The sequence below is a fragment of the Podarcis vaucheri genome (assembly GCF_965113315.1).
Source record: "Podarcis vaucheri genome assembly, chromosome: 14".
Lineage (NCBI taxonomy): Eukaryota > Metazoa > Chordata > Lepidosauria > Squamata > Lacertidae > Podarcis > Podarcis vaucheri.
The window spans coordinates 28,029,646-28,055,317 of record NC_138752.1 but is presented as its reverse complement, the minus strand read 5'-3'; the positions used below and the strand labels follow the sequence as shown (position 1 = coordinate 28,055,317).

Below are 25,672 nucleotides of genomic sequence, written 5' to 3'. Positions count from 1 at the left end.
TGAACTGCTAGGTTGGCAGGAGCAGGGACCGAGCAACAGGAGCTCACCCCGTTGCGGGGATTTGAACCGCCAACCTTCTGATCGGCAAGTCCTAGGCTCTGTGGTTTAACCCACAGCACCACCCGTGTCCCTACAACTAGAATAGAAACAGCTTAAAAACATGTTAAAAAGCAATCAATTAAACATGCACAGGATTTCACTGTAAAACATTATTTTAGACATGGGAGGGAAAAGGACATTTAAAAGAAGGACATATACTCCTTTCTCTGGTGAAAACCAGCTTCTGTAATAACCTTGTGCCTTAACTCAGTTGGTCCCTTGAATAACCTTTCACATTAAACCTTAACTGGTGACTTAAATTATCTTAAATATAAACTCACACTCCACAGTGAGTATCCTGAATATCAATTCAAACTGAGGATGAAAAATGAAAACAAAAATATTTAAAAATAAGCATTTAATTCTAGATTTGGAAAGGGCTACAAACGATGGATATATATGTATATATGTAAATGGCTCTTACAAACAACAAAATTGATTTCTAGTGATACATAACTTGGATGAAAAATATCTACCCTAACCAAGAAACAAATGTGTCTTCTTAAGAGACTCTTTTTTCCTTCATGGCTTGTCTTACAAGCTCCATGTCTTCCTTTAACAACTGCTGCAACATCAGTTTGCTTTGCCCTTCAGGATTTCCACAGAAAATGCTTTTTATGGCATGAAGGACTGCCATTGCTCTATCAACAATGTCCTCACCAACTTTTTTATTGGCCGAATTCTGTGCATATGCAGTTAGGTGGGGACTAAAACCATACAGCAAGTTAATGAATGCTTTTAACTTCCCCATTTCCACTTGTGCCTCTTCTGCCTTTTCTGCTACAGACTCAGGTGGAGATGCAGGCAACTGGACTGCCACTGTCGATACAGGCACAGTTTCTGATGGCAAGGGAGGAAGTACCACTTCCACCTTCTTCTTCGTCTCCACCCACTCCTGGCCCAAGGGAGGACCCTGCGCTTCCACCTTCTTTTCAGGCTCTGTGTGAGGAATCACCACTGTCACTTTTTCAGACTCTGTGTGAGGAATCACCACTGGCACGTTCTCAGACTCTGTGTGAGGAATCACCACTGTCACCTTCTCAGACTCTGAGGGAGGAATCACCACTGTCACCTTCTCAGACTCTGAGGGAGGAATCACCACTGTCACATTCTCAGCCTCCATGGAAGGAATCACCACTGTCACGTTCTCGGACCCTGTGGAAGGAATCACTACTTCCATCACCTCCTCTGCCTTTCCCTTTTCCAACCTCTTCTCTGCTTCACCCGCTAGTTCCAGAGCACTTTTTAGGTAGCTCTCTGCTTTTCCAAGATAGGTATTGAGAGCTGGATCTTCTATAACTGCGCTAGGTGCATTCTTAATGGTTTCAATGAGTCTGTCAATCAACTCCAAGATTTCTGCACTTACAGACTTCTCTGGGGATTGTGTTACAGCAGTTTCACTGTGTTCATTACTGGTATGAGTTAGTTTCACATGCATTTTTCTCACGTTCCTTAGAGACTCCACCAGACTTGCCAAAGCTCCATTTGTTAGCTGATCAAAAGTCATAGCTTTTTGTGTGGTAGTATCAGTTTCCAACAAAAATGACACACTGACCAGTGATTGATCTGGAGTAGTTTCAGCAGAATTAAATACACTTGTCTCAGTTTGTTCTTCAGTATTTCCTTCCGGAGTGACTATATCAGAATGTAAAATGACTGATGCACCTGCGTCATTTCGGAGGTCCCAAAATGCTGTTGAGGTAGTTGGGGTATTTTCATTGGTCAGGGCAACTGTTTCCAACGACTCTACTTGTATTCCCTCAGTCTTTGGATTCAGGTTTAGCAAAACTGTGCCCACTGCTTCAGATGGAGAAGGCTCTGGGTGGGAAGGCTCTGGGTGGGATATTATGATAGTTGCTGTTTCTGTTGGTTTTGGTGTTTGTGCTTGCGCTGATGCTGTTGGAATATTTTTCACCATATCTTGCAAAAGGCCTACAAGGTTATTCAAAGTCTTCTCTTCTTCGTTTGTTGTTTCCACTTCAAATATATGAGAAGGTTCTGTAAAGCAGAAAATGAGGTCATGTAAACCACAAATGGACCCATCTCTTGCTCACTTTCTCCTACTCTATAAGTGCAACAGTTTCTAAGGCCCACTCTACACTGCAGCAAACCACAACCCATGTGTTGCACAGCGTTGGGTCATAGGTCTTGTTCTGCCTAGAACTGATGTTCCTTGTTTTAGAACATGGAAACAGAGACAACAATCCATTTCTCTAGTGACTGGCTTCTCTGAAATGGACCTTTCAAAATGATTCTGTAGCAAGGATTTTCAAAGGTGTTGTGGAAAAGTAAAAGATGAGTGCTTACCTAGAGCTTGAAGATTCTCTGCTGTCTCTGATGAAATCTGCACAGTCATAGTTGGGTTCAGAGCGATCTGCAAAATAAGTAAGAACCCTAGTCATTCCCAGATGACTGTTACTTCACTGCAACAGCAAGATTTCCCATCATTTGGCATATGTCCAAATAAGCCCCATGTGCCAGGGTGTAATTAATATCAACATATTTAACACAGGAAGAAAATAAAAACTATGGCCAGGTGTCAGGATCCTGCCCAATTAAAACCCCAGGGAGACTTCCTCAGAGGGAGAGGCATGGCACCTTGTGGAAAATCTCACCACAGCTGGGAGAATGGAAGAGCCCTCAACAGCCCCAAGACAATCTGAATTACCTTGCCTCACAGACACCTTGCCTTCCTTCACTCCCAGACAACCTCTCTGCCACATCCTGAACTAGGGTTCCCAGGAAAAAAGAGAAGTTAGGGCTCCTGCACTTTTCATAGTTGCATAGAAGAGGGAATTACAGCAGGTGCAGCTTCTCATAAAATAGCAAAATAAATTACAACAGCAAAAACAACAGGAATTATTAAGAAGGAACACATCCTCTAAGGATTGGAACTGGGGGGGGGACTTGATTTTTTAAAAAACTTGCCTCAACATGAGCAACAAATTACCCGTCAGCTAATCAATCTGGACAACCTCATCAAAATTGGTCTCAGACATGGAAGTTTCCAGGCATATCTGTACAGGAAGAGTAGGTTCCTAAAATACTCAGTTCCTAGATTGCCCAGGGCTTTAAAGATCAAAGCATAGGGGAGAACAAGCTCTGAGGCTCATAGGTACAAGAATCTGAATTGTAGTTCAACGCATTTCAGAATGATCCACCTCCTTCTCAGAAGCTTGAAAAGTTTGCAGAGATTACATAGATGTATATATAGAACACACTTTTCTGATACCACATTATCAAGCTGTTTTTTGTGCTGTTCAGATTTTAAGAATGAGATGTTTCTGAATTTTAGGACCTTGCAAGCTTTTAAATCTCCTGAAGGAGTGTTTCACTCTGAAATGCACTGAGATAAAATAAAGTTTTGTACTAGTGAGCACCAGGGCCTGTTCTCCTTTTTTTTGTTCACTTTAGGTGCTCCCCCCAACCCCACGAGCTTTTTCTTGCTGTAAAGGACAAAATCAGAGTTTTGCATTGAGCCCAGAAAAAAAGGACAAAGTGAAGCTGACAGTGTAATGTCAACCCATCAGCTGGTCCCAGACAAAACCCTGAGAGATGAATTTGAGATGACTTGAAGTTTCCAGAAGGTCTTCATGGACAGACCAAAGCCATTTCCCCAAATACTAAAATTAATGTTACCTGCATTTCTTTAATATTGTCAAAAGTATGATGCACACCTAAAAAAAAAGAAAAAGAAAATTAAACACCAGAGTTTTCACCACATTTTGATTAATTTTACAATGCTGATACTCTCAAAGAAGCCAAACACATCATTTTTAATATGTGGTCCCAAGTCTTTGGGATGTTGTTGTTATTTTTTTTTATATCCCCCTCCCCCACTCAAAGGAGCCAGGGTAGCAAACACACAAATAATTTAAAAAACAACAACACCCCAATAGAAAGGCAGACTGGAAGTGACCTTCATTTAAAAGGCTTGTGGAGACATATTAACAACCTAACAACCAACAATGTTGCTGTTCTAACTTAGTTTGCAGATTGCTTCTCACACATCAAGCATTCACAAAACCCATTAAGAAGCTACTTAAAATGGCAACCAACAGTGACATCATCATACACAATGGCAAGGTCTACCTTACATTGTTATGAAGAAGACAAATACACTGGTACCTCGGGTTACATACGCTTCAGGTTACATATGCTTCAGATTACAGACTCCGCTAACCCAGAAACAGTTCCTTGGGTTAAGAACTTTGCTTCAGGATGAGAACAGAAATTGTGCTCAGGCAGCGCGGCGGCAGCAGGAGGCCCCATTAGCTAAAGTGGTGCTTCAGGTTAAGAACAGTTTCAGGTTAAGAACAGACCTCTGGAACGAATTAAGTACTTAACCCGAGGTACCGCTGTATGTTAAATTTTCAAAGATGGAAAAGGATATTTGAAGTAAAACAGGAAGGGCAGGACCAAAAAATGGCTTGCTTTTACTACAAAGATTTTTCAAATGGAGAGATACCAAGAGAGAATCGAGGAGATGGACTAGAATTTTATTCAACATTTCGAAACAATTACTGAACAATATTGCCAAAAGAAACTTTAGAAAATAATTTTAATATATGAATTGATTACACAGATATTGTGGTTTGATGTCCAGCTACGTTCTGAATCTTTCTTTATAATTATTAATTACCCCACCCTATTAGGCTGGGCTGCCCCAGCCACTCTGGGTGGCTTCCAACTCATATAAATACTTAATATAACATCAAACATTAAAAACTTCCTGATACAGGGATGCCTTCAGATGTCTTCTAAAAGTTGTGTAGTTCTTTATCTCCCTCCATAGGGAGGGTGTCACTACTGAGAAGGCCCTCTGCCTGGTTCCCTGTAACTTCACTTCTTGTAGAGAGGGAACTGCCAGAAGGCTCTCAGAGGTAGACCTCAGTGTCCAGGCTGAACGATGGGGGTGCAGATGCTCCTTCAAGTATACAAGGCTTTAACACTTTGAATTGTGCTCAGAAATGTACTGGGAGCCAGTGTAGATCATTTAGGACCAGTGTTATATGGTCCCAGTGGCCACTCCCAGTCACCAGTTTAGCTGCTGCATTCTGGATTAGTTGTAGTTTCCGAGTCACCTTCAAAGGTAGCCGCACGTACAGCGCATTGCAGTAGTCAGATAACCAGAGCATGTACCACTCTGGCGAGACAGTGCACAGGCCGGTAGGGTCTCAGCTGGCATACCAGATGGAACTGGTAGATAGCTGCCCTCGACAAAGAATTGACCTGCGCCTCCATGGACAGCTATGAGTCCCAGGCTGTGCACCTGGTCCTTCAGGGGCACAGTTGCCCCATTCAGGGCCAGGGATTCCCTCACCCACCCCCTGTCCCCCCTAAAACAGTACTTCTGTCTTGTCGGGATTCATCCTCAATCCGTTAACCACCATCCATCCTGCAACAGGCTCTAAACACTCACACATACACATCATGGTGACACATAAAAACATGGTGAACATATTCAGCATGTACAAAATTATAAAAGGGTATTTAGAACTTTGAAAGGTAATGAAATATGCTCAAAAGTTTGAGGCCAATGAAAGCAAAATAGGTATCAAATCTATATTATTTTGTCTGTGAAGTTCATAAAATACTATCAGTGAAGAAAAAGAAAACTTCTTCTTGCCTCCATCTCTCTCACACACATATGCACGTCAGTGAAGAAGGGAAAAGATGGGGGAAGGGGAAAGTTATATCCAACCAAATCATACTCTTGAGTAGGTCTACTCCGAGTATACTTTGGTAGGCTAAGGCCCAGTTTCCATCACAGATAGCAGAAACATTGAGCCTCTGAATGGAGTGTTTATCGGTGCAAATGTTCCTGTTTCCTTCTCTAATGTGAACAGTAAGTTAGCAGGTTCCTATTTATTCTACTCTGGGAGGAAAATATCTGGATTGCAATATGGATGAGAATTTTAGGAACAGATTCTCAGAAGTAGAAAATTCTAATCTTCCCCAAAGAAAATTATGCTCTTGATTTTAAGTGTATGTGCAACTGATTTACTAATATTTTTTGGGGGGGAGGGGTTATAGCAGTGTACAATTATTAAAATGCAATAAATAAAACATAAAACTAGCTTTTCAAAAGAAATCTGACACTACCCATGTCTAGATAATGCTCTAAATTTCTCAGTGAATGGAAAACAGACAGACTGCTTAGCATCTCTGACATAACACCGTAAGAATAAATAGAAAGCCCAAATGGATAAAAAGAAAGTTCAAGCAGAGCATTTGTATCTTTAAAAGGTATCATTAAAAGAGTTAGCTGATTAGTAATGCTGGAACCAGGTCAACTTACACACACACACACAAACAAATTTAGAAAACAGGAAGTCTCTGGTGGCTGCCTTGTATTTAGCTGCCTCTGGGGGACAAATGCAAACGAAAGAAAGAGAAGATGACCTGGGTTGTCAAGAAAATTGATTGGTACTTAGCTGTCATCTTTGAAAATTTCTCACAAGCTGCTATGGAATAAAAAAAAATGTTGGATGAACAGCCTGATCGGCTGCAACTTGACATTCAAACTTCCTGTCCATCTTTCTAGTCTAGAAAGTCATTTTATACGCTGAAAGGGGAGGCAAATTCTTTTTTAAAAAGTCTTAAATTAACAAATGTCAAAAAGTCAAAAAATATATAGGCAGTATCTATTTATCTATATGCAGAACTGAATGTATAGTATAACCCCGTGTTTTTCAACCACTGTTCCGCGGCACACTAGTGTGCCGCGAGATGTTGCCTGGTGTGCCGTGGGAAAAATTAAAAAATTCGAAAGATTTTTTTTTTTTAAAAAAAGTCAAATTTTTGATTGGGGCGCCGTCCCCGGAGGGAGGCGGGCGAGTCGGGCGGCGAGAGGCGGGGCGGCGGCGGCGAGGAGAGGCCGCTCAGCGCGGGGCTCTCGCCGTCTGCCTGTCTGCAAGCTCGGCGGGCAGCGCCTCTGTCCGCAGCGCCCGCCTCGCGGCTCTCATTCCCTGCCCCTGCCAAAGCTCACCCAGCCAAGCCGCGCTCTCCTTCCTGCCTCGCTTTGCTGCCTCCTTCCCCCCCACCCCCAAAGCTTGGAGTTTCCCCGGCGCCGGCCCGCAGGTTTGACCCCCTTCTCACACCTGTTCGTGCTGCTTGCACAGAATGGGGCGGATGGAGAGGAACGGGGCTCGCCACTGCCTCCGCTCGCCCTCCCCCCCTCCGCCGGTGGTCCCGCGATTCTTGGCTTTTTGGCGGTTGGCACAGAAGGAAGGCAAGGGGGAAGGAAAAAAAATTGAAACTTACACTTTCGTGCATCCCTCCCGGCGTGACGCTGCACGCTGACGTCACGGGGCTGTAACGTGCCCCACATAGGCACACATGGTGGTGTGCCTCGAGATTTTTTTCATGAAACAAGTGTGCCTTTGCCCAAAAAAGGTTGGGAAACACTGGTATAACCAACCAATTTCACCAAGTTTGAGTACGTACTACAATAGGAAGACAGAGGGAGTTCCCCCTTTAAAAAAAAAAAGGTTAAAGAAAGGGATTCCTCAGTTTTTTGTATTTCCCCCTTTCCCTTTACTGTACTTCACTTTCTATCTTATATGCTGGAAGCTGCCCAGAGTGGCTGGGGCAACCCAGTCAGATGGGCAGGGTACAAATAATAACATTATTATTGTTGTTGTTGTTAAGGCTCTTGACCACTACGTACCAATAGTCAAACCAACCAATTTCAAACACTAGGCCATATAGAGAGGCTTTTTCCTACTGTAGGTCCACAGTTATGGTACTTCTTTGGAGACTCTTGTATCTATTCTGGCTTAAGCATCTTTCAATAGTAGGAAAACTTTAGAGCTGCTATGGAAGCAGACATATTTGGCACCTGGTGTAAAGCTTATTAGCTACAATTCATAAAGGTGAAGAGCTGAAAAATACTTAAAAGAAAACTTAAGCCCAGAACTGGACTGTGACTTCATACATGCCATATATTTATAGCACATGACTTCCTCCAAAGAATCCTGGGAGCTGCAGTTTACCTATCACAAAGCTAAAATTCCCAGCATCCTTTGCAAACTACGGTTCCCAGGATTCTTTAGAGAAATTAGTGATCTGTTTTCCATTAATTAAATGATGTGAACCATCTCCTCTACTATAAGCCCGCTTGCTCCTGAATATGAAGGAGAGGCTCTTCTCCTCACCCCTTGAACATCTGAATTGTGTTTTACTAACACATAGGGGGAAGGACTTCTCTGCTGCAATATTGTGAAAACCTACTTTCTTTCAAGATGAATTTGGATTGCCAAATGGATGACTGTTTATGCTCCCTGAAATTTTTGAAAATGTTTATATTCTGCCTCTGCCTCTCTTAATCACTTGCTTTTTGCTGATTGGTAAGGTGGTTTGCAACACAAAAAGTGTTTCATTTAAGTAACAACAGGAAGGCAAAGGTATATATGCTCTTAAGAGTAATTGGTACCAATGACTATACTTGATCACAGTCACCCTATTGATGTGGCTCCTTCTGTTAAACTTTTTTGCAGCACTGCTGAAGCAAATAACTAGTAGTCCATAAATTCTAGGAGGTGGCAATGATACTATATGGTGTTAATAACACACACACACACGAAATCTTCTGCAATACCTGGGTGGAAATCAAAGCCAGGTTAGTTATCTCTGATATAGGCACCATGGAAAGAGGCTTACTTCTTTAGAGGAAGCCTGCATACATAATGCTGATTGACAACATATGTTTAAAAATGTAAAATAATTCCAGTGCAGGAATGATAGCTAGCATTTATATAAGTGGAAACCCAATGCCCAACACTCTCTCTTGAGAGAACTGTACACTCACATTAATTGGGCATTGGGTTCCCACATATATAAATGCTAACTATCATTCCTGCCCTTTTCTAGGGTGGTCAAGATAATTCAGGAGAATTATGGATATTGTTGGCATCTGTCTGTCTTCAGAGACAATGGAGTGCACCTCCAGGAGAGAAGTCAAACCACTGTGTTGGGCGCACTGAAGTGACCTCCTCAGGGCGCAAGCCTGAGCAGTGTGTATGGAGGTCTTGGGTTGCCCAGACAACAAGACCCCGCTCTCAGCCTCCCTCAGCTTGGCTACAGGAGTTGCTGGAAGGAGGCATACCTAGGAGAAGGAATCCTAAACCTCTGCTGCTTTTTGGGACACCTTCGGGAGATGAAAAGGCTAAGGAGTAAACCCTTCACAAATCCAGAGTGGCAACCCAAGGGAGGTTGGATGGTGTTTCGTTCGCTTCCTTCCAGCAACTGTTGCAGCAGAGTTGATGCCAAATGTATTGCTCTGCTTTCCTTTGGAACACATAAGTGAGGCAGAGAGGGATCTTGTTGTTTGGACAGCCCAGGACCTCCACACACACTGCCCAGCCTTGCACCTCGAGGATATCACTTCAGTGCTACTATCACAGTGGTTTGACTTCACCTCCGGAGGTGCACTCCATTTTATCTCGAGACAGATGGATGCCGACAATATATACACACATACGGAACACCGTCCACCAAGTGAGAGCACATCAGAAAGTGAAATCATTTCCAGAGGAGTAACCCTGCTCATCTTTTTCGGGGGAATAAAAATAGAGCAGCAAGTCTTGTGGCATCTTAAAAACTAATACCTCGTGACTGTTAATAATAAAGGGTTGTAATAGCCAAGGCTAGCCCGTCTCAGAGGACTAGAATCAGACATAATAACAACTATCAGACTTTAAGGTGCCACAATCCTCGTTGTGGCTATTAACCCCATCCAGGCAGCCCCTCGAGTCAGTAGGAGCAGGCCATACTCAGGGGCTCCAGGAGCTGGTGAGGGGGCTGGTTTGGGGGGGGGACCCCTTCTCTCTTCAGGGTGCGGGTGGGGAGTCCCCTCCATGCTTGGCCAGAGAAGCAGCGAGCGAAGGCGGTGCTCGCCATTGCCTCAACTCACTCACGCTGGGCCGGTGCTCCCGGCAGCAGGAAGCCGAGGAGGAGGAGGAGGGCCAGCAGCAGAAGCGGCGGCGGGAGGAGGAGCCAGGGCCGCCGCCGCCGCCCCACCATTCTCCCAACAGGCGCGCGGCTGCTAGGCCTCCGGGCGTGCGCTTCTTATGGCGGGAGACGGCGGCGGCGGGAACCCCAGAGCAACCGTCGCCCGTTCGCCCGCCCCTCCCCCCTCCTCCTCGAGCGAAGGGAAGGAACCCGCCGAGCCCGGCGGCGCGGGCTCTTCTTTGTTTTCCCCTCAGCGGCCTTCCTTCCCCTCAGAACCCAAATATCTCGTCTCCCAACAGGCCGAGAAGGAGCGGGGCTCCTGTGCGCTCCCCTACAGACACCTCCTCCTCACGGACACCCCACCACCGTTGCCCGCCCTTTTAAAAGGGCCTTTTTATACCGCAGGAGGAGGGTGGCTCCCCAGATGTTTGCTGGTGGGAGTCCGAACACCTGGAAGGCCTCGCATGTTCCCCACCCCCGTCCCTGACAAGGCGGAGGGGAGGGAATTTCGCCCTCCCTCCAGTTGACTTAATTCGCCACACACGTAAAAAAAACAGCCACCGTTGTGCCCTCTCCATAATTATTCCTCCCCAACCTGGTACCCTTCAGATGTTGTTGGATTCGAACTCCCACCTGACCACCATTGGCCCCGCTGGCAGGAACTGGGAGCAGTTGGGAGTCCCATCACCTGGAAGATGCTATGGGTTGGCTAATCTTCACTCTGTACGCCACCCGTCCTGGTACATATTTCCTCATGCACAACACTGTCTTGCCATGCTTCCACTAAGCTGGTGCTCTCCAGATGTTTTGGACTGGAACGTCCATCATCCCTGACTCTTGGTCGTACTTGCCGAGGCTAATGGGAATTGGAAGTAAAGAAACAGGTGGAGGGCATCATGCTGGGGAAGGCTGTGCAGGAGGGCATTATACCCCCAGCCTCTCACTCTGACTGCCATCTTTTATTTCACCTCTATTCCTGTCTCCCCAAACACAAGCAGCCGTTGCACAAACCCCCCTTCTTCCATCCCTCCTCTCATACAACCAACCCATCTCGCCCACCCCTTCATTCAAGATTTCCCTTCCAAGGCTACCCCCTTCATTACACTGCCCACCCCTTCCCATTTCCCCCCTCTTATGTCCCCCCTTGTTCCCCAGAGCCCCCTTCCTCACATTCAGAAGGATTAGCCATATTCGACCTCCCAAATCATTCCTATCCATTGCAGCATCATTTGCGCAACTGGCCTGGCTGAAGTGGTCACTAGCAGTCCAGGACGTTGCTTTCAAGGTAGGTGAAGTTTATTGCACAGCTTCACATTGTTTCAGGGCAAAGTCGTGCATTTTGAGTATGGTAGTACTGTAGTTTATCAGACTTCTAGGTGATTTTCAATACCATCAACCAGTAGCCTTGTGAACTAGTTGGCTAGTACCATTTATGGCTGTTCAGATTGGTTTTAGATGGGGGTTGGAGGTCTGCTGCTCTGATCTATAGCACCTGTAAAGTAGGGCTCCATCTTGTCCTCTACACTGTTCTAACATCTACATTAATGTGCTAAGATTTGGAATGTCACCAACATGCCTGTGACACACAATTCTGTTTCTTCTTGTTCAGGTTGATGCCCTCAACAGGTTCTTGAATCAATAATGGGCTGGATGAAGGCCAATACACTGAGTTTAAGCCAGGTAAGAAGCTCCCAGGCCAGACAACTATAGATATATGAATTTGACATGTTATGGATGAGGCTGCATTCCCTGAAGTAGAGATGGGGAACCTCAAGCCTATGGAGCTGAATGCAGCCCTCTAACTTATATTGTCTATGGTTTCAGTGACTTTGTTTTGATGCTGCTTTTGACTTCAAAAAGAACATTGTTGTTTTGCAATCTGCCCCTTCCTGGCCCTGCGTGGTTCTGAATGCCTTTGTCTTGCTGGAATTTCCTTGAATTGTTATAACAACTTCTTGTCTTGATGGAGTGGTCTGTGGGTCTACAAACCTGACGTGGCAGGAATATCGCATACTGTGCAAAGTTAACATTGCTCCATCTACACTTGCCTACAGGCCTGCCCAACCCTATCCCACACCCCAGCCCAACTGAAAAATTACAGATTCTTGCTTTAAAACATCAGGTTTGTAGCATGGGTGCGCTCTTACTAATCCACCTTTGCTGACAGATGCCCTGGTGTCTTCTGTAGCTCATAGAATATTTTAAGAGCTTGAGCTAGAATGACAGCTGCAAACCTTCTTGGAGAAAGAAAACCTGGCTTGTTATTCATACTCCTGATAGCATCCATCTTAGATTACTGCAATGCCTTCTACCTGGAGCTGCCTTTGAAGGCTGTTTGGAAACTTCATTTGGTTCAAATTCCAGAAGCTAGGCTAGCTTGTACAAGTTAAAGGGCATATTCTGCTAGTGCTTAAACAGCTACACCAGCTGCCACTTTGCTTCTGGGCACAGTTAAAAGGGCTTGTCTTGTTAAACCTAGAGCTGCCATATGTCCGGATTTTCCCATACATTACCAGAATTTCAGAGGGGGGCATGCTTTGTCCTGGATCTTAGGTAAGGTAATCAAAAAAATGAAGGGGTTTTTTTTGCGTTTATGTAAAGAAAAAAAAGTTCAACAACCTTTGGGGTGTCCTGGTTTTTACTTTCTGAAATATGGCAACCCTAGTTAAACCCTCAATAGCCTAGCAGCATTTCCCACAAGATATGACAATCTTTAGGTCAGGGTGGGAGCGCTCTACCTTATGCAGTATGGTGGGTGGCAACAGAGGTGGATGGTGTCAGTTCACCTTATCCCACTGTCATGGCTTCTAGGTTACATACAGCTGATCATTTTACTCTCTCTTATAGCTGCTGACAACACTAGTCTCTTTTGGGTTTTATTCAGTTTTTTATCATTTCAAAATTATGTTAAGACTCTTACAGTGGCTTCAACTAAGAGACAGGATAGAAATATTTCACCAAACAATATTAAACATAATTTCCTTTGGGTTATCCTTATTATTCTATAGTTTCATGTGTAATATTTTGACTACAACTGAAATAATGACAGCTTTCAAATTATGATCTTCAATAACAGTTTTTATTAAAGAATGCCTTCATAAAATATAGAAAATAGTGTAATATTCAAAATTAACTGGGACTGTAAAAATAAGAGGGAAGAAAACAACCCCAACTTTAAATGAAGTCTGAATGACACATGCATCTCTACTAACAAACAAGTACAGGTATTTCAAGATACTTAGTCTGCAATTCTAAAAAATATTAGAAAGTCCTTTAACAAACACAGTGGTACTTTTGAGTAAATATTTGCAGGAGTACGCTGTTACAGATTTTTGTTTGATGAAGTATTTAGTGTTATCTTACAAAGCTTTCATTCTTTGTGTAGAAATAATTTGTGTTCTAGACACCTTATAGGGACGCGGGTGGTGCTGTGGGTAAAACCTCAACGCCTAGGACTTGCCGATCGCATGGTCAGCGGTTCGAATCCCTGCGACGGGGTGCGCTCCCGTCGTTCGGTCCCAGCGCCTGCCAACCTAGCAGTTCGAAAGCACCCCTGGGTGCAAGTAGATAAATAGGGACCACTTACCAGCGGGAAGGTAAACGGCGTTCCGTGTGCTGCTCTGGCTCACCAGATGCAGCTTGTCACGCTGGCCACATGACCCGGAAGTGTCTGCGGACAGTGCTGGCTCCCAGCCTATAGAGTGAGATGAGCGCACAACCCTAGAGTCTGTCAAGACTGGCCCGTATGGGCAGGGGTACCTTTACCTTTACCTTTTAGACACCTTATATTGCATATAGCAATGGTAATACTTAAACAACAATCCTATAACAATAGAAAGACAAAGCAGCAAACACAACATCAGATCATCCTCCTTGAAAGGCCACTTCCATGTTAACACCAAAGTTGGTGATAAAAACTGAGCTGGTTTGACAGACTTTTCTGAAGTGAGAGTGCTGCCATCACAGAAAGGATGCTGCACCATGAGCACCAGTAAGGGTGACAAGCAGTAGTGGTGCTTGTCTATTATTATTATTATTGACACTTAGTTGCTTTTTTTGCCACAGCAACTCAAAGCGACGTACAATATTTTAAGCAAAAAATAAATATATAAATACATTAAAACCAGCAAAATCAAAAATAAAACCCATATAAAAACATACCACCCATGCAAAAAGGCCATGTTAAAAACTAAAGGCCTGATTAAAAAGCAGTGCTTTTGATAACATATTTCCCCGACCTCCTCATACCTCCCCTTCTTGTATACCCAGTTCAAATGTTATGAGAAAATAAGTTGTGAAATTTATGTGTTTTTGTTTTTTATGTTTGCTTTTTTCTTTTTGTTTGTAAAAAATTGGAAACTCTAATAAATATATATATATATATTTTAAAAAGCAGTGCTTTTGGCCTGGTGACTAAATATATGTAATGATGGTGCCAGGCAAGCCTCCCTGGGGACAAGCATTCCATGAGAGCCACCACTGAAAATGCCCATTCTCATGTTGCCACCCTCCAGACCACCCACTGAGGCACACAAAGAAGGGCCTCATATGATGACTGAACAATAACCTGGTGTCCTCCATGTTTTAGACCAGTGTTTCCCACACTTGGGTCTCTAGCTGTTTTTGAACTACGATTCCCATCATCCCTGGCTACTGGTCCTGCTAACTAGGGACGATGGGAATTGTAGTCCAAAAAAACAGCTGCAGGCCCAAGTATGGGAAACACTGTTTTAGACTATAGCTTCCATCAGCCCCAACCAGCATAGTAAAGGCTGCCCTAATACAACAACAGATAGGAGTACATTCACCAAAAGCAAACCAGGAGACGCCCCACTGAAATGGAAACTAGAGGATAGTGGTTTATACCCACAAGCTGCTTGTTAAAAGTTAGAAAACATGTCATTTGCCCTGAATCTGAAAAGAGCATTATATTAAACCTTCAGATGGAATCAGGAAACTGATATATTTCTTGTCTTTCAGTCCAATTATATCGCATTAGAATCTTAAAAGATATTTTGTTTAGAACCCTTAATTTAAAAACACAATTTTAAAACTCTCCTTTAATACAAAAAGGAAAATAGATTACACCATGCTCTAATAGAAGTACTTCAATTGGCTGTGCATGTGACACATGTGCAATATCAAAAATATCAAATGCTCCATATCTGAAAATGATCACTATGCTGTACATTTTTTTGCTTTTTATGAAAAAAATGCACAATTGTCATGAAAAGTTGCCCTATGCCACATTATGTTACCCATTCTGTTGCCTCAGTCCAGCTTAGTTTAGAAAACAAGCTCTTCCCTTTATCCTCTTGCAGCAGCCTGAAATGCATTAACAGTTGTGAAAAAGTACATACACTTTCCTTTGAAGTCACTTATGTTCCAGTGGGGGAGGGAGTGCCAAAAAAAGTAAGAAGTATGTGCTTTTAATTCCCTTTGGAATAACAGGGGTTCCTGCAGCAACGGAGAGAACAACCATTTCCATTTGTATTTCTCACTGAACTTTGGTGTGATCACACTTTTACAAAAAGCTGTTATTTCGCAGTGCTGGTTGTAGAGGCAAAACAGCAGAACCTTATGAAATTGTACAAGGCTTGCAAAACAGTGATCTTCTGATCACTGTTTTCCCCATACCTGCAAAAACAGAAAAGCGGGGGCAGGGAGCCTACAGCTCTGCAAGTGCTTAATTTGTGCTAACATTTTTCAGAGATTCAATGTCAGATACCATCCTCCTTTAAGACTTAATTTTTGTGGGTATTTGAATCTTTAGTCCTAACAGCTGAAGACTATAAAGCACTTTGCATACTGAAAACTGAGAAAGAGCAGCAGTAATGCAAGTGATCCTGCACTACAGCTTGGGTTCCCAAGCACTGAGGCTAGGCAGAAATATTAGCAGTTGCTTGTCATCTAATCAGTTGGCCCCAGAATTATGGCTGTCACCTCTCTTACACTGTAATGTAATGCAAAGTAAATGTTTGAGCTCAAGTGCTGTGTATTTCATGGTTCTTGAAGCTCACTCATGGGGCCTTTAAAAATGCCAACAAACTCCACATGAGCTGACCTTCCCCTGACCTCTCTACAAGACTAGATAAAAGATATGGTCCATAGTCAACTGATCTTTAGGAAGTCTTACAGAAAATCCATCCCTTGACTTGTTGACTATGCCAGTTCCAGTTAAAATAGCCAGACAGCTCAGCAGACCTCTCCTGATGCACTGCCTGAAAAGGAGAATGCTGGAACACCAAAGTCACTTTATGATGACTGAACCATTGAACTTTAAAACAGTTCTACCACTGGAAAATGCTGATATTGACATTTAAAAGGGTAACACAAACTTAAGAATACTGATACAACTTATTTGGTTTTTTAGAGGGATCATTGAAGGGTGAATTGCATCCTGCCAATCTTCCCTGAATTATCACATGTGAAAATATAGAAAGTCAGCCCTCCACTAAAATCCATTACAGTATTTTAAACATATGAAACTCAAGAAGATTTCAAGAAGAAATCCAACTTAGCATCCTAGTTTATCATGCTTGATTAGGCTCCTCGCTGCTTGGGAGGACCAAGAGCAAGATTTCAAGCCTTGGGAGGAAGGAGAAGAGACACAAGTCCATACCTGAAGGTTCGTCAGTGTGACAAGAGCAATTAACATAACAGTATGACCCTGTTTAAATAGCATTCCCACATGAACTTTATTTCTGATCCTGCAGCTTGAAGTCCTGGAAGTCCTCCAAAGAAAGTGAGATTGCAAGTACCAAGCATTCCTTTTATAAATACCCCAGTGATTACCAAAAGATCTCTTCTTCACTCTGGGGAGTAGTACAAGAGGTGCAATGAAAGGGAAGAGACGTGTGACACTGCTTGGAAAGCAGAAGTGTAATAAGATAGGCCAACAGCAAGGGTGCCAACAAAATGACAACCCTCCCAAACCAACCACACCTCTTTTCAAACAAGCCTGGATATGAGGGGAGGAAATGCAGTCACATCGGAGTACACCCTTCCGTTGCTTCAAAATTTCTTCTGATGGATTCTGCCTTCTTTTCGTCCCTAGCTGGAAATGCAGGGGAAAGGAACTTGCAAAAATTATTGTATCAGACGCCATAGTTGAAATACAGCTCTCTTGCAGCAATTCCCATTTGACAGCCCCCAAATTCTCCCTCAATGTAAACAACTCAGTCCTGGCATGCATTCTTTTATTTCGAAGTACAAGCCCTACATTCAGCCCCAACTTTAACAAACACCTTCCAGTACTGTTGCTCATTGCCCCAATAGAAATTCTGCCTAGACCTACTAGCATCACTTCAAGACACAGTTCCTGCATACCCAACAGTGCTGCTGACTGTATAATACCACCAGCAACTTTAAAACACCGCCTTTTCCTCACATTCCCTTGCTTACACCATTGCTGAACTATTCATAGAAGGATACCGCCTAATCTTTAAACACATGCTCTACCTTTTTTGCAGTTGACTACTATTGCTTCTTTTCTTATCCTCACCAGACAGAAAGAACAAGTACCCCCACCTCTTATTTCTGAGATAGTTTTTATTCCATGAAAACTATCAACATTTGACAGCAATTATTGTTATCTTGGGGAAGACTGTCACTTTCTTGCAAGCTTTCTTTCTACTCATCATTTCCCACTTGATGCCTGTATTCAAAGCCAGCCCTCTCATTTCAGGAGCCACACCCACCCTGCAACTGGAAAAGAAGTGTTTATATTTCTAGGAGACAGCGCCACATTTCTAGATGCTAGGGCAATATGGAGCTAGGATTTGTCCAGCCGTTCCCCATCACAATGATCCCCCCTCAAGAAACTCTAAGTCTTCTATCTAATTTCCTTCAACTCCTTTGACTCTTTTCAACAGAAGAACCCATTTCACAACACACCTCCCTGAACTATTTCCCCTGCCAAAAATTCTAACCCACCTGTCAACGCCCAGCCCCATTCTGGATCTAGCCTCGTCTTTTCAATTTCAGAGCATCCGCTGCTCTAAAGTACAGGTTTCATGCATTAGAAATTACGACCTATGCTTCCTAAGCGTTAAATAACTCCCAGATCACTTATATCCTCTTCCCATCCCATAATGACTCCCAGGCAGCCCTCCTTCCAAATCCAAAATAACCTCGCTCCCTCCCTGAATCCATTCATTTCCTAACCCTTAACGCAGACCCACAACTTCGCCCTTTCTATTTCTACAGCCCTACAGCCTTTAAGTGCTCCCATCGCATCCCTAGCCTCTTCCCTCCCTCCCTCCCTTCCATCCCCACCCCTTTCTTCTCAGGGTCAGCAGTGCTCCTACCCACCCACCATTAACCCACTTTTTGATACAGACCCCACCGCACACATTTCTGCTCAACAGCCCCTCCCCATTGCTGGTCCTCCTCCCCGACCGTCCTCGCAAATGCGCGCACACGCACACCCCGGCGCGGGAAAGGCCCCCTCCTCGCTTGCTCGCTCGTCGAATCCAGCCTCCGACAGCTCTTCCATCCGTCGCCTTCCGCGGCTAGTCCCGACTGCGCCTCAGCTCGCTGGTTCCCAACCGGGCTGTCCTCCTTGGCCGACCGTGCCGCACTCTCCCATTGGCCCCCGCCGCCCTTGGTCGCTCCCCATTGGATCTCGTGTGCGCTCCCCGAACTCCGGTTGGCTCTCGCGCACGTCCGTAACGGAGGAGCTTTTTTTCGGCAAGCGCCCGCCCCCGTAGTTATCAGGTTAGTGTGCGCGCTTGTTGGCCGCGTTGGGGGATTCCGAGCGGAGCTGGTTGAGCGCTCAAAGTCCCTCTTGCCTCGCGCGCTGGCTTTGGTCGGGGGGGCGGGAGGGGGGGTCCCTGGCTTGCTCCATTGGTGTCAATACAAAAGAGGGAGCCGAGCGCAGCGCAGCGAGACGGAGCGAGCCTCCTGCTGAATCAGGGACATGGACATGAAGAAAAGGATCCACTTAGAGCTGCGGAACAGGACGCCCTCCGACGTAAGCCTGTGCAAGGAGATTTTTTTTTTATTTTTGTAATGTGGGGCGGGGGGCTTTGTGAGAAGGTGTTGGTACGGGGGGGGCAGCTTGCAAAAAGAGAGCCAATACATCAGGAGTAAGGGGGCGCGCTCGCCGTAGGGAGAGGTGGGCGCCGTCTGTGCCAGCTGCCGTCGTGGGTGCTTTTGCTGCCCTTGAGGTGCCCACGGTGTGTATGTGTGCGCGCTCGTGGCTGTGTGTGTACCCACATGGGGGGGGGTGCCCAAAAGCTCACGCGTTCGAGTCTGACCAAAGATGGGGCGGGGGGGGTAAGAAAAATTACCACCCGGTTTCCAAGGCAAGTCTCCTTCGTGTTTGGTTGCCCGGGTGGCAGGGAAAATAGCGCCCCGGGAAAGCGCGTCGCAAAAGCCTCGGCATAATAATGGCTTGTCGAGTTGGCGCTGCGCTCCGGCGGGGACTGGAGGAGTTTGCTAGGATCAGGTTCTGGAGCCGGGCAGGTTGGGGGGGGGTCTGCGAGCGACTTGGGGGGCGATCACCAGTTTTCATTGCCTCCTCGCAGCGGATCAGGCGAGGGTGACTGGGGAGCCATATTTGCAACTTTGTAGTCCTCATGAACGCGCCCTTTCTCTCTCCCTCTCATCCTCCCCTCCCCAGATGTTGCGAAGCTCAGGCATAGTTTTTGGGAGGGTAGGGGGAGTTTGCATTCAAGACAAGGGTTGGAGGATGGGGGGGGGCTTAAACCCTCCGATATAGCGAAGAGGGCAAGGAAGCTGGCGGCCGAAGCAGCCCCTGATGGAACCACCATCCTCACGCAAACACAAGATACACAAAAAGGCGGGCGAAAGGAAGCGGGGGTTGCTGACTGGTTGAGTTACCCCCCTTTTCCTCGGGGCTGGACTTGGGATGTTGTTCTGCTTCTGCCCCTAAATAAAGCTGAAACTTTGTCCGAGCGAGGAAGAGGTTGGAGCTGCATTTTGTAAAGTCTCCCAGCCTCGCCCGGGCGATTTCCAGGGCTCCGTTTCCCCCCCTGGTGCCCATTTGCAACAGAAGAAAACACTTCAGCCTGTGTAAGGTTGGGGCGGCGGGGCGGGGGGAGAACTTGAGGCGCTGCATCCTTCCCGCCCCGCCGCCCAAGGAGAAATTAAGGTTGCCCGTTTCGAAGGCTGGTCTTCGTGGGGAGAGATTTGGGTGGCTTCTACTCTGCGTAAAGACGATGGCTTCGGAACCGGAGTGCGAGCTCTCATCTCCCCCTCCCATTATTTTGCAATAACTCGCCTGTGTCTGGGGAAGCAAGTGCCCCCCCCAACCCCACCCTCTTTAAAGATGTTTTCCTCCGCTAACGCGGGGGTGGGGGCATTTACGTAAGGTTTTAAAATCATAACGCAGTTTGGTTCCACCGTGCTGGTAGCGGTGGAAATGGATCTGTCACCTGCCTCCTTTCGCCCCCATCTCCCTTACTACCCCTGCCTCGGAAGCAGCAGCTGCAGCTCTCTGCGATTTCGGGCCCCTAGACAAGCGCAAGAACCTGACCTGCAGATTTATGTAACGTGCTCTTTAAACTTTAAAAGAAAGAAGTCTGGAAGGGGGGGGCGCTTTTTATGGCACACACCGGCGCAGTTCTGCTTCTCCCTCTCTCTCCGTCGCGGGTGTTGACTAAGGCTTGTGCGGGCAGACGCGTCTCTGGCCGCGGGCGTGTTTTGTGTGTGCGCTCGTGGGAACGCCGGAGCCGCCTTGCTTGTGGGTCGGGAGCTCCGTCGGAAGAGCGCACTCCTCTCTCTCTCTCTCTCTCTCTCTGCCTCCGCCCCGCGGAAAGCCTCTGCCTAACTTGGGTCTCCTCGCTGGCGCTGGCCACACACACTCACTCCGAAGTAGGACACGGCGCCATCTTTCCCCCCGTCGAACTGCAAAGGAGAGAAGAGGCTGGGCTGGGAAGCGGAGGAGCCCTCTGGATCCACGCGAGGAGGAGGAGGAGAACGCAATCTGCACGGACGCCTAGAAAACAAAAAAAAAAAAAAAAAAAAAAATGGGGGGGGGGACATGCTCGTTCTTAAGCTGGGCGGGGGAGTGTCTGTGGATCGCGGCGCCCGCCCGCAGGAATCTCTGCGCGCGGTGCATAATTCATGGGCAGAAGGTTACCTTTTCCTTCCCGGGCGGCGAGAGCAGCAGAGCGAGCGAGAGAGAGAGAAGCAGGGAAGCGCCTCCACCCACCCCGCGCCCTCCTTTCCCCCCGTGCGCACGCTTGGGCTCCGATCACGGGAACGGATGGGGTGGGGGGGGGGATGGACGGTGGCGCTTAGCCGCCTCGGAGCCAAAGAGGGCAGCCGCCCGCCAGCCTGCCTCCCTCCGCCGTGCGTGCGTGCGAGCGAGCCGAACATGACTGCCAGCTTCCAGGGGCTGCCATTTTGTCACTGGTGTCACTGACGCGGGAGGGGGAGAGGCGCGCCGTTTAGACGGGCAAAACGGCCAGGAAAAGGAGGTTTGCACAAGCATTACGGAAGTTGCACCCAAGGTGATTGCGAGGCGGGGTGTAGTTTGAAGGACGATCTCGCTTTCGGGGCCCCAGGAATTTCCCATCTGCTTGCTGTTGGCGGGAGGGGGGGGGCTTTTTGGAATCAGCCAGTCGTTTTAAAGTGCTTCCCGACAGAGACAATATTTGGGTCGGGAGGAAGGGTGGGCTGTGGCGAAACGCAGCGAGGGCCTTCCATCCTATTTGGGGAGGGGGCCTGTTTGGGGCTCCTGCCCTATAGATTCTACAGTCGTTCCTACCGCCCGTTGTCAGTGAATTTTCTTTGAATTGTGGAAGATGTGGGAAGGCAGAGAGTCAAGGCCATCTTTCCTAGTGAGACAGGAAGGTTCCTTTTCTCTTTGGCGGCAAAAATACTGGCTCTGGGTTTTTACTTTATTGTATTTGAGTTACCAGCAACAACCGTGGAGCTCCTTTCCTTTCGAAAAAGCAATTGATTGCCAATAGTCCCACCTTAAGAGAAGGCAATGCTGCAAAAATTTCACTTATACAGTAGTGTATACTAGTTATTGCTGAAGAGAAATAAGTGGGGGAATTCTTTAGACTTTTATGTCCCCTAGCAGAGCCTACTGCTTAAAGGATTTCTTGTAGGTTTGGCTACTGTCTTCCACAGCAATGATAGCTTAAAACCAGAATTTTAGCCATGGGATCACAAAAATTTATCAAGAGAATTTCACAGTATTCTGCAATTTCTTAATATCAGATTACTTCTAGATAGGTACATTTTGTCATGGAAAAGATAATCATCTATTTAAAATTGTCTCAGTTAAAATGAAAGCTAGTATTGTTAATCTAGCTGATTCATTGGAATATAGTGAATTTATTTATAGTGTGGCATTCCAAACATGTATAAAAGTGGCTTTATACCTAACTACCTTTTGTTCATTTACTATTCATTAGGTTTTTGCTAGACATTTGAATATTTACTATTCATGAAGTTCTAGCCAAGCATTTGGATTTGTTTTATTAAAGACGCTTGCTTGGAAATAGGTTACAAATGTGTCCAAAGCAAGACAGATTAACCTCCAATAAATTTTTTTGTTGAGGGTGATGTATTTGGAATAGTCTGTATGGTTTATTGGGTTGCTGGTGGTGGTTTTCTTTTTTTCTTTTTACAAGGATTGAAATTATGCAAGCCGAGTCCATTAAAAATCAAACAAATCCTCTGTTGGATCTCTGTTCTCTTGCCTTGATTATATGAATGGGAGCTTAGCTACAGCAGGAGAGCCTAGTGGATTGTGTCCAGGGCAAAGTTGATAGTTTTAACCTGGTGTATCATATGTCAGTCTTTCCCAACCTGGTGCCCTCCAGATGTTTTGGACTACAGCTCCCATCAGCCCAACATAATAAAGCTCTGCTGTGCTGGCTGGGACTGATGGGGTTTGTAGTTTAACATATCTGGAGGGCACTAGGCTGGGGAAGGCTGCCATATGATGTTTTTCATGTTAACTCCTTATGCCCTGGACCTGGTGAATTTCAATTCTATATGACCCATTTAACTGAAATTTTTAATTTAGCAGAATTTCCTTTTGTTCCCTCACTTGTCTCAATATTCCATGGGTCTCTGTAAACAGGAGTTGACTTTATTGGAAAAACTATATGCATGCTTACCTACGCTGTAACACAGCTGGGTACTTTTGAGATCTGGTAATCCTGTTGGTTTACAACAGACATTAGTTTACACAGGTATAGTGGGCAAGACTATTGCACTCCATTTTTTAAGCTATTTACTTCATGGCAAAATCAAGGAGCAAGAAATCTAACTCACCCTGGGCAGCAAGATGAACCCCACCTACCTGAGCCTGGAACTGAAGAGGAGGGCTGGGGTGGGGATAATCTTCAAGGTGCATGGGGAGAGGCCCTCATTCATTTGGAACTGGTCTAGAGGATTTTCAGCCTGGTGTTTTACTTATGATGAGTTTGCAGCAGCATGTCTGAAGCTCTGTGTAACAACAGAAACAAGATTCCTAGTCCTTTCCCTTACTGTTGGGTGTGGGTAGGGGGGATTGAAAACTGGGCAGAGGGTTAACAGAATGGAGTACTGTGGAGAAGGGCATGACTGACTGACTGGGACACTAAACAGGAGTACACTGCAACAATTAGTTGCAGGTCTTCTGTATCCCAGCTGGAAACTTTGAGAAGAAGGGGTGCCAAGAGATCAGTTGTAGTTGATCCCCTGAAGAAGAGTGAGCCTGGAAATATGGGATGATTGTAGATTTGTAGAATTGGAAGGGGTCCCAAGGGTCATCTAGTCCAACCCCCTGCAATGCAGGAGTCTTAGCGAAAGCATTCATGACAGATGGCCATCCAACCTCTATTTTTTAAAAAAAATGCACTGCATATTTTATTTGTTCAGACATTTTATCCTTGTTGTTTTTAAAATATCTGATCTTGCAGCTGTGTGGCTTTTCACTTTTCTTTCCACATCCCAAAATCTGGTATGATAAATCCTGGGAGCCTGTTGCCTGGTTGGTGGAGAAGAGTTGGCTGGACTTCAGCCCCAGCTTAGCTGTAATAGAGGATGAGAAAAGGGTGGGGGGAAATATTGGTGCAACAAGGAGGATCTCGTGCCACTTGCTAGGGAGGGCAGTTGAGTGGTTGATGGCTCCTAAGTATACAATTATGTGTACTAGGCACTTCTGTGCTTTAGCAGGGAGCTCAGTCCTTGCCCACATGCTCTTGCTGTTCAGTTTCTCTCCAATAACCTTCCTTTTGCTGAGACAGCAAGGAGGTGCTGGCTTTGCTTAATGCAGTTCTTCAGCCATCTGGCTCCCAGAGGCTCTGCCTGCCTGCCTGCCTTTGATGGGAGGGGTTCCTTTGGTACTCTGTAGGGAGAGTATTCCTGCAAGATGTATTTCTTTGCTGCTGCTGCTGCTGCTTGTTTTTATCTGATGTGATTTCCACATTGCAAGCCAGGTAAGCAGTGCTGAAGGAATCTGTTCCTGCAGAGGGAATGCCACAGAGGCAATTTCAGAACATGTTTGTTCATTGTAATTGTTGAACAGAGGTTAGACTGTCTGAAAAGGCAAACGGTGGATTCACTGCTTCTTAGAAGTATAATAACCTGCTGGCTTTGTATGGAGAAGGAGGAGGTACACCTCCATCTCCTCTTTATAAAATGCCTAATGGTGAACTATATTCTGGTGACATCTTCATAGTGACACACACACACACACACCCCACATGTGTTTTTCTCTGGTCTTGACTACCTGACATCTGAGCAACATGAGCCTGGCTTTTGGATCAGGCCGAAGGTCCATGTAATCCAGCACCCTATTCTCACAGTGGTCAACTAGATGCCTCTGGGAGGCCTTCAAACAGGTCCTGACCTTAGTTCTGCATTGTTTTTCTTTCAACTTTTTTCCCCAGTCACTGGCCTGGTGTTTTTCATGTGAGGGACCCTTGGAAATGTTCTGTTCCCTGTACCTAGGAGACTCCTATGTTTCCATCCATTGTTCTACTTAACGGTACTGTTTATGGGTCACAGTGATGTTTTCAAAAAACCCAACATGCCCTTTTATGTGCCCTGTCTGGTACTCAATAGCACACCTGCACAAATCCCTTGTCATGAATGAGAGCTGTGCCAGAGCAACCAGCTGAGCTATCCCATCTGTAATTAAGTCATAATTTGGCATAAGAAGAGCCCTGCTAGTTCAGGCCAAAGGCCTATCTAGTCCAGCACCCTGTTCTCACACTGTGACTGACTAAATACCTATGGGAAGCCCTCAAAACAGGACGAGAGTGCAACAGCAGCGCTCTCCCTCTTTGTAAACCCCAGCAACTGGGATTCAGAGACATAGTGCCTCCTACTCGACATAAATTAAGAAAGCTAAAGGCATCCCAAAATAACAGCTGTGGATTGTCCAGTAACAGAGGATCTCCTCTGGTTGTGAAGCCAGCTTTGAGGTTGCACCAAGAGGGTTGGATATTTCTTTTGTCTCCCCACCTCCTCCCTCCCTAATTTGGGCTGGGACAAGCGGGAGGGTGCCTAAAAAGACTTTTATGGGAAGTCCACATCTGTGAATTAGCCATTGAAGGTAGTCCTCCTGTTTTGGACTAGAGGCTCACCACACCTTAAATTCTCATACAGTTATTATGGCAAAAGGTTTCATGGACCTGAGCCC

General features: G+C 45.7%; 2 protein-coding genes and 3 long non-coding RNA genes across 7 annotated transcripts in view; 2 read left to right on the top strand and 3 right to left on the bottom strand.

The window, feature by feature from the left end:
* Positions 1 to 440: 440 nt before the first annotated feature.
* LOC309518392 (uncharacterized protein) lies at positions 441 to 18,906 on the bottom strand. Its single transcript, XM_082198634.1, has 4 exons — positions 18,483 to 18,906; positions 3,739 to 3,776; positions 2,407 to 2,473; positions 441 to 2,097 (listed from the first exon to the last, which is right to left on the bottom strand). Exons 2-4 carry the CDS (start codon positions 3,742 to 3,744, stop codon positions 602 to 604), a joined length of 1,569 nt encoding a protein of 522 aa, XP_082054760.1. The 5' UTR covers positions 3,745 to 3,776; positions 18,483 to 18,906; the 3' UTR covers positions 441 to 601.
* The window catches only part of ANP32A (acidic nuclear phosphoprotein 32 family member A), a 26,097-nt gene continuing 12,087 nt past the window's right edge, over positions 11,663 to 25,672 (top strand). The window contains exon 1 of one of the 3 annotated variants that reach the window (XM_082198830.1): positions 11,663 to 11,733. In XM_082198830.1, coding sequence (XP_082054956.1) covers positions 11,695 to 11,733 — 39 coding nt within the window. In that variant the 5' untranslated portion in view covers positions 11,663 to 11,694. Of the gene's footprint in view, positions 11,734 to 18,866; positions 19,028 to 20,425; positions 20,567 to 25,672 lie in introns of those variants that run through there. The other 2 variants (XM_082198829.1, XM_082198828.1) reach the window with 2 other exon arrangements.
* On the bottom strand, positions 13,111 to 13,971 carry LOC309518539. Its single transcript, XR_014213468.1, has 2 exons — positions 13,836 to 13,971; positions 13,111 to 13,460 (listed from the first exon to the last, which is right to left on the bottom strand). It is a non-coding gene; the product is annotated as an uncharacterized lncRNA (long non-coding RNA).
* On the top strand, positions 14,128 to 16,093 carry LOC309518540. The gene is made up of 2 exons (XR_014213469.1): positions 14,128 to 14,264; positions 14,450 to 16,093. It is a non-coding gene; the product is annotated as an uncharacterized lncRNA (long non-coding RNA).
* Positions 20,562 to 21,531, bottom strand: LOC309518548. The gene is made up of 2 exons (XR_014213479.1): positions 21,161 to 21,531; positions 20,562 to 21,016 (listed from the first exon to the last, which is right to left on the bottom strand). It is a non-coding gene; the product is annotated as an uncharacterized lncRNA (long non-coding RNA).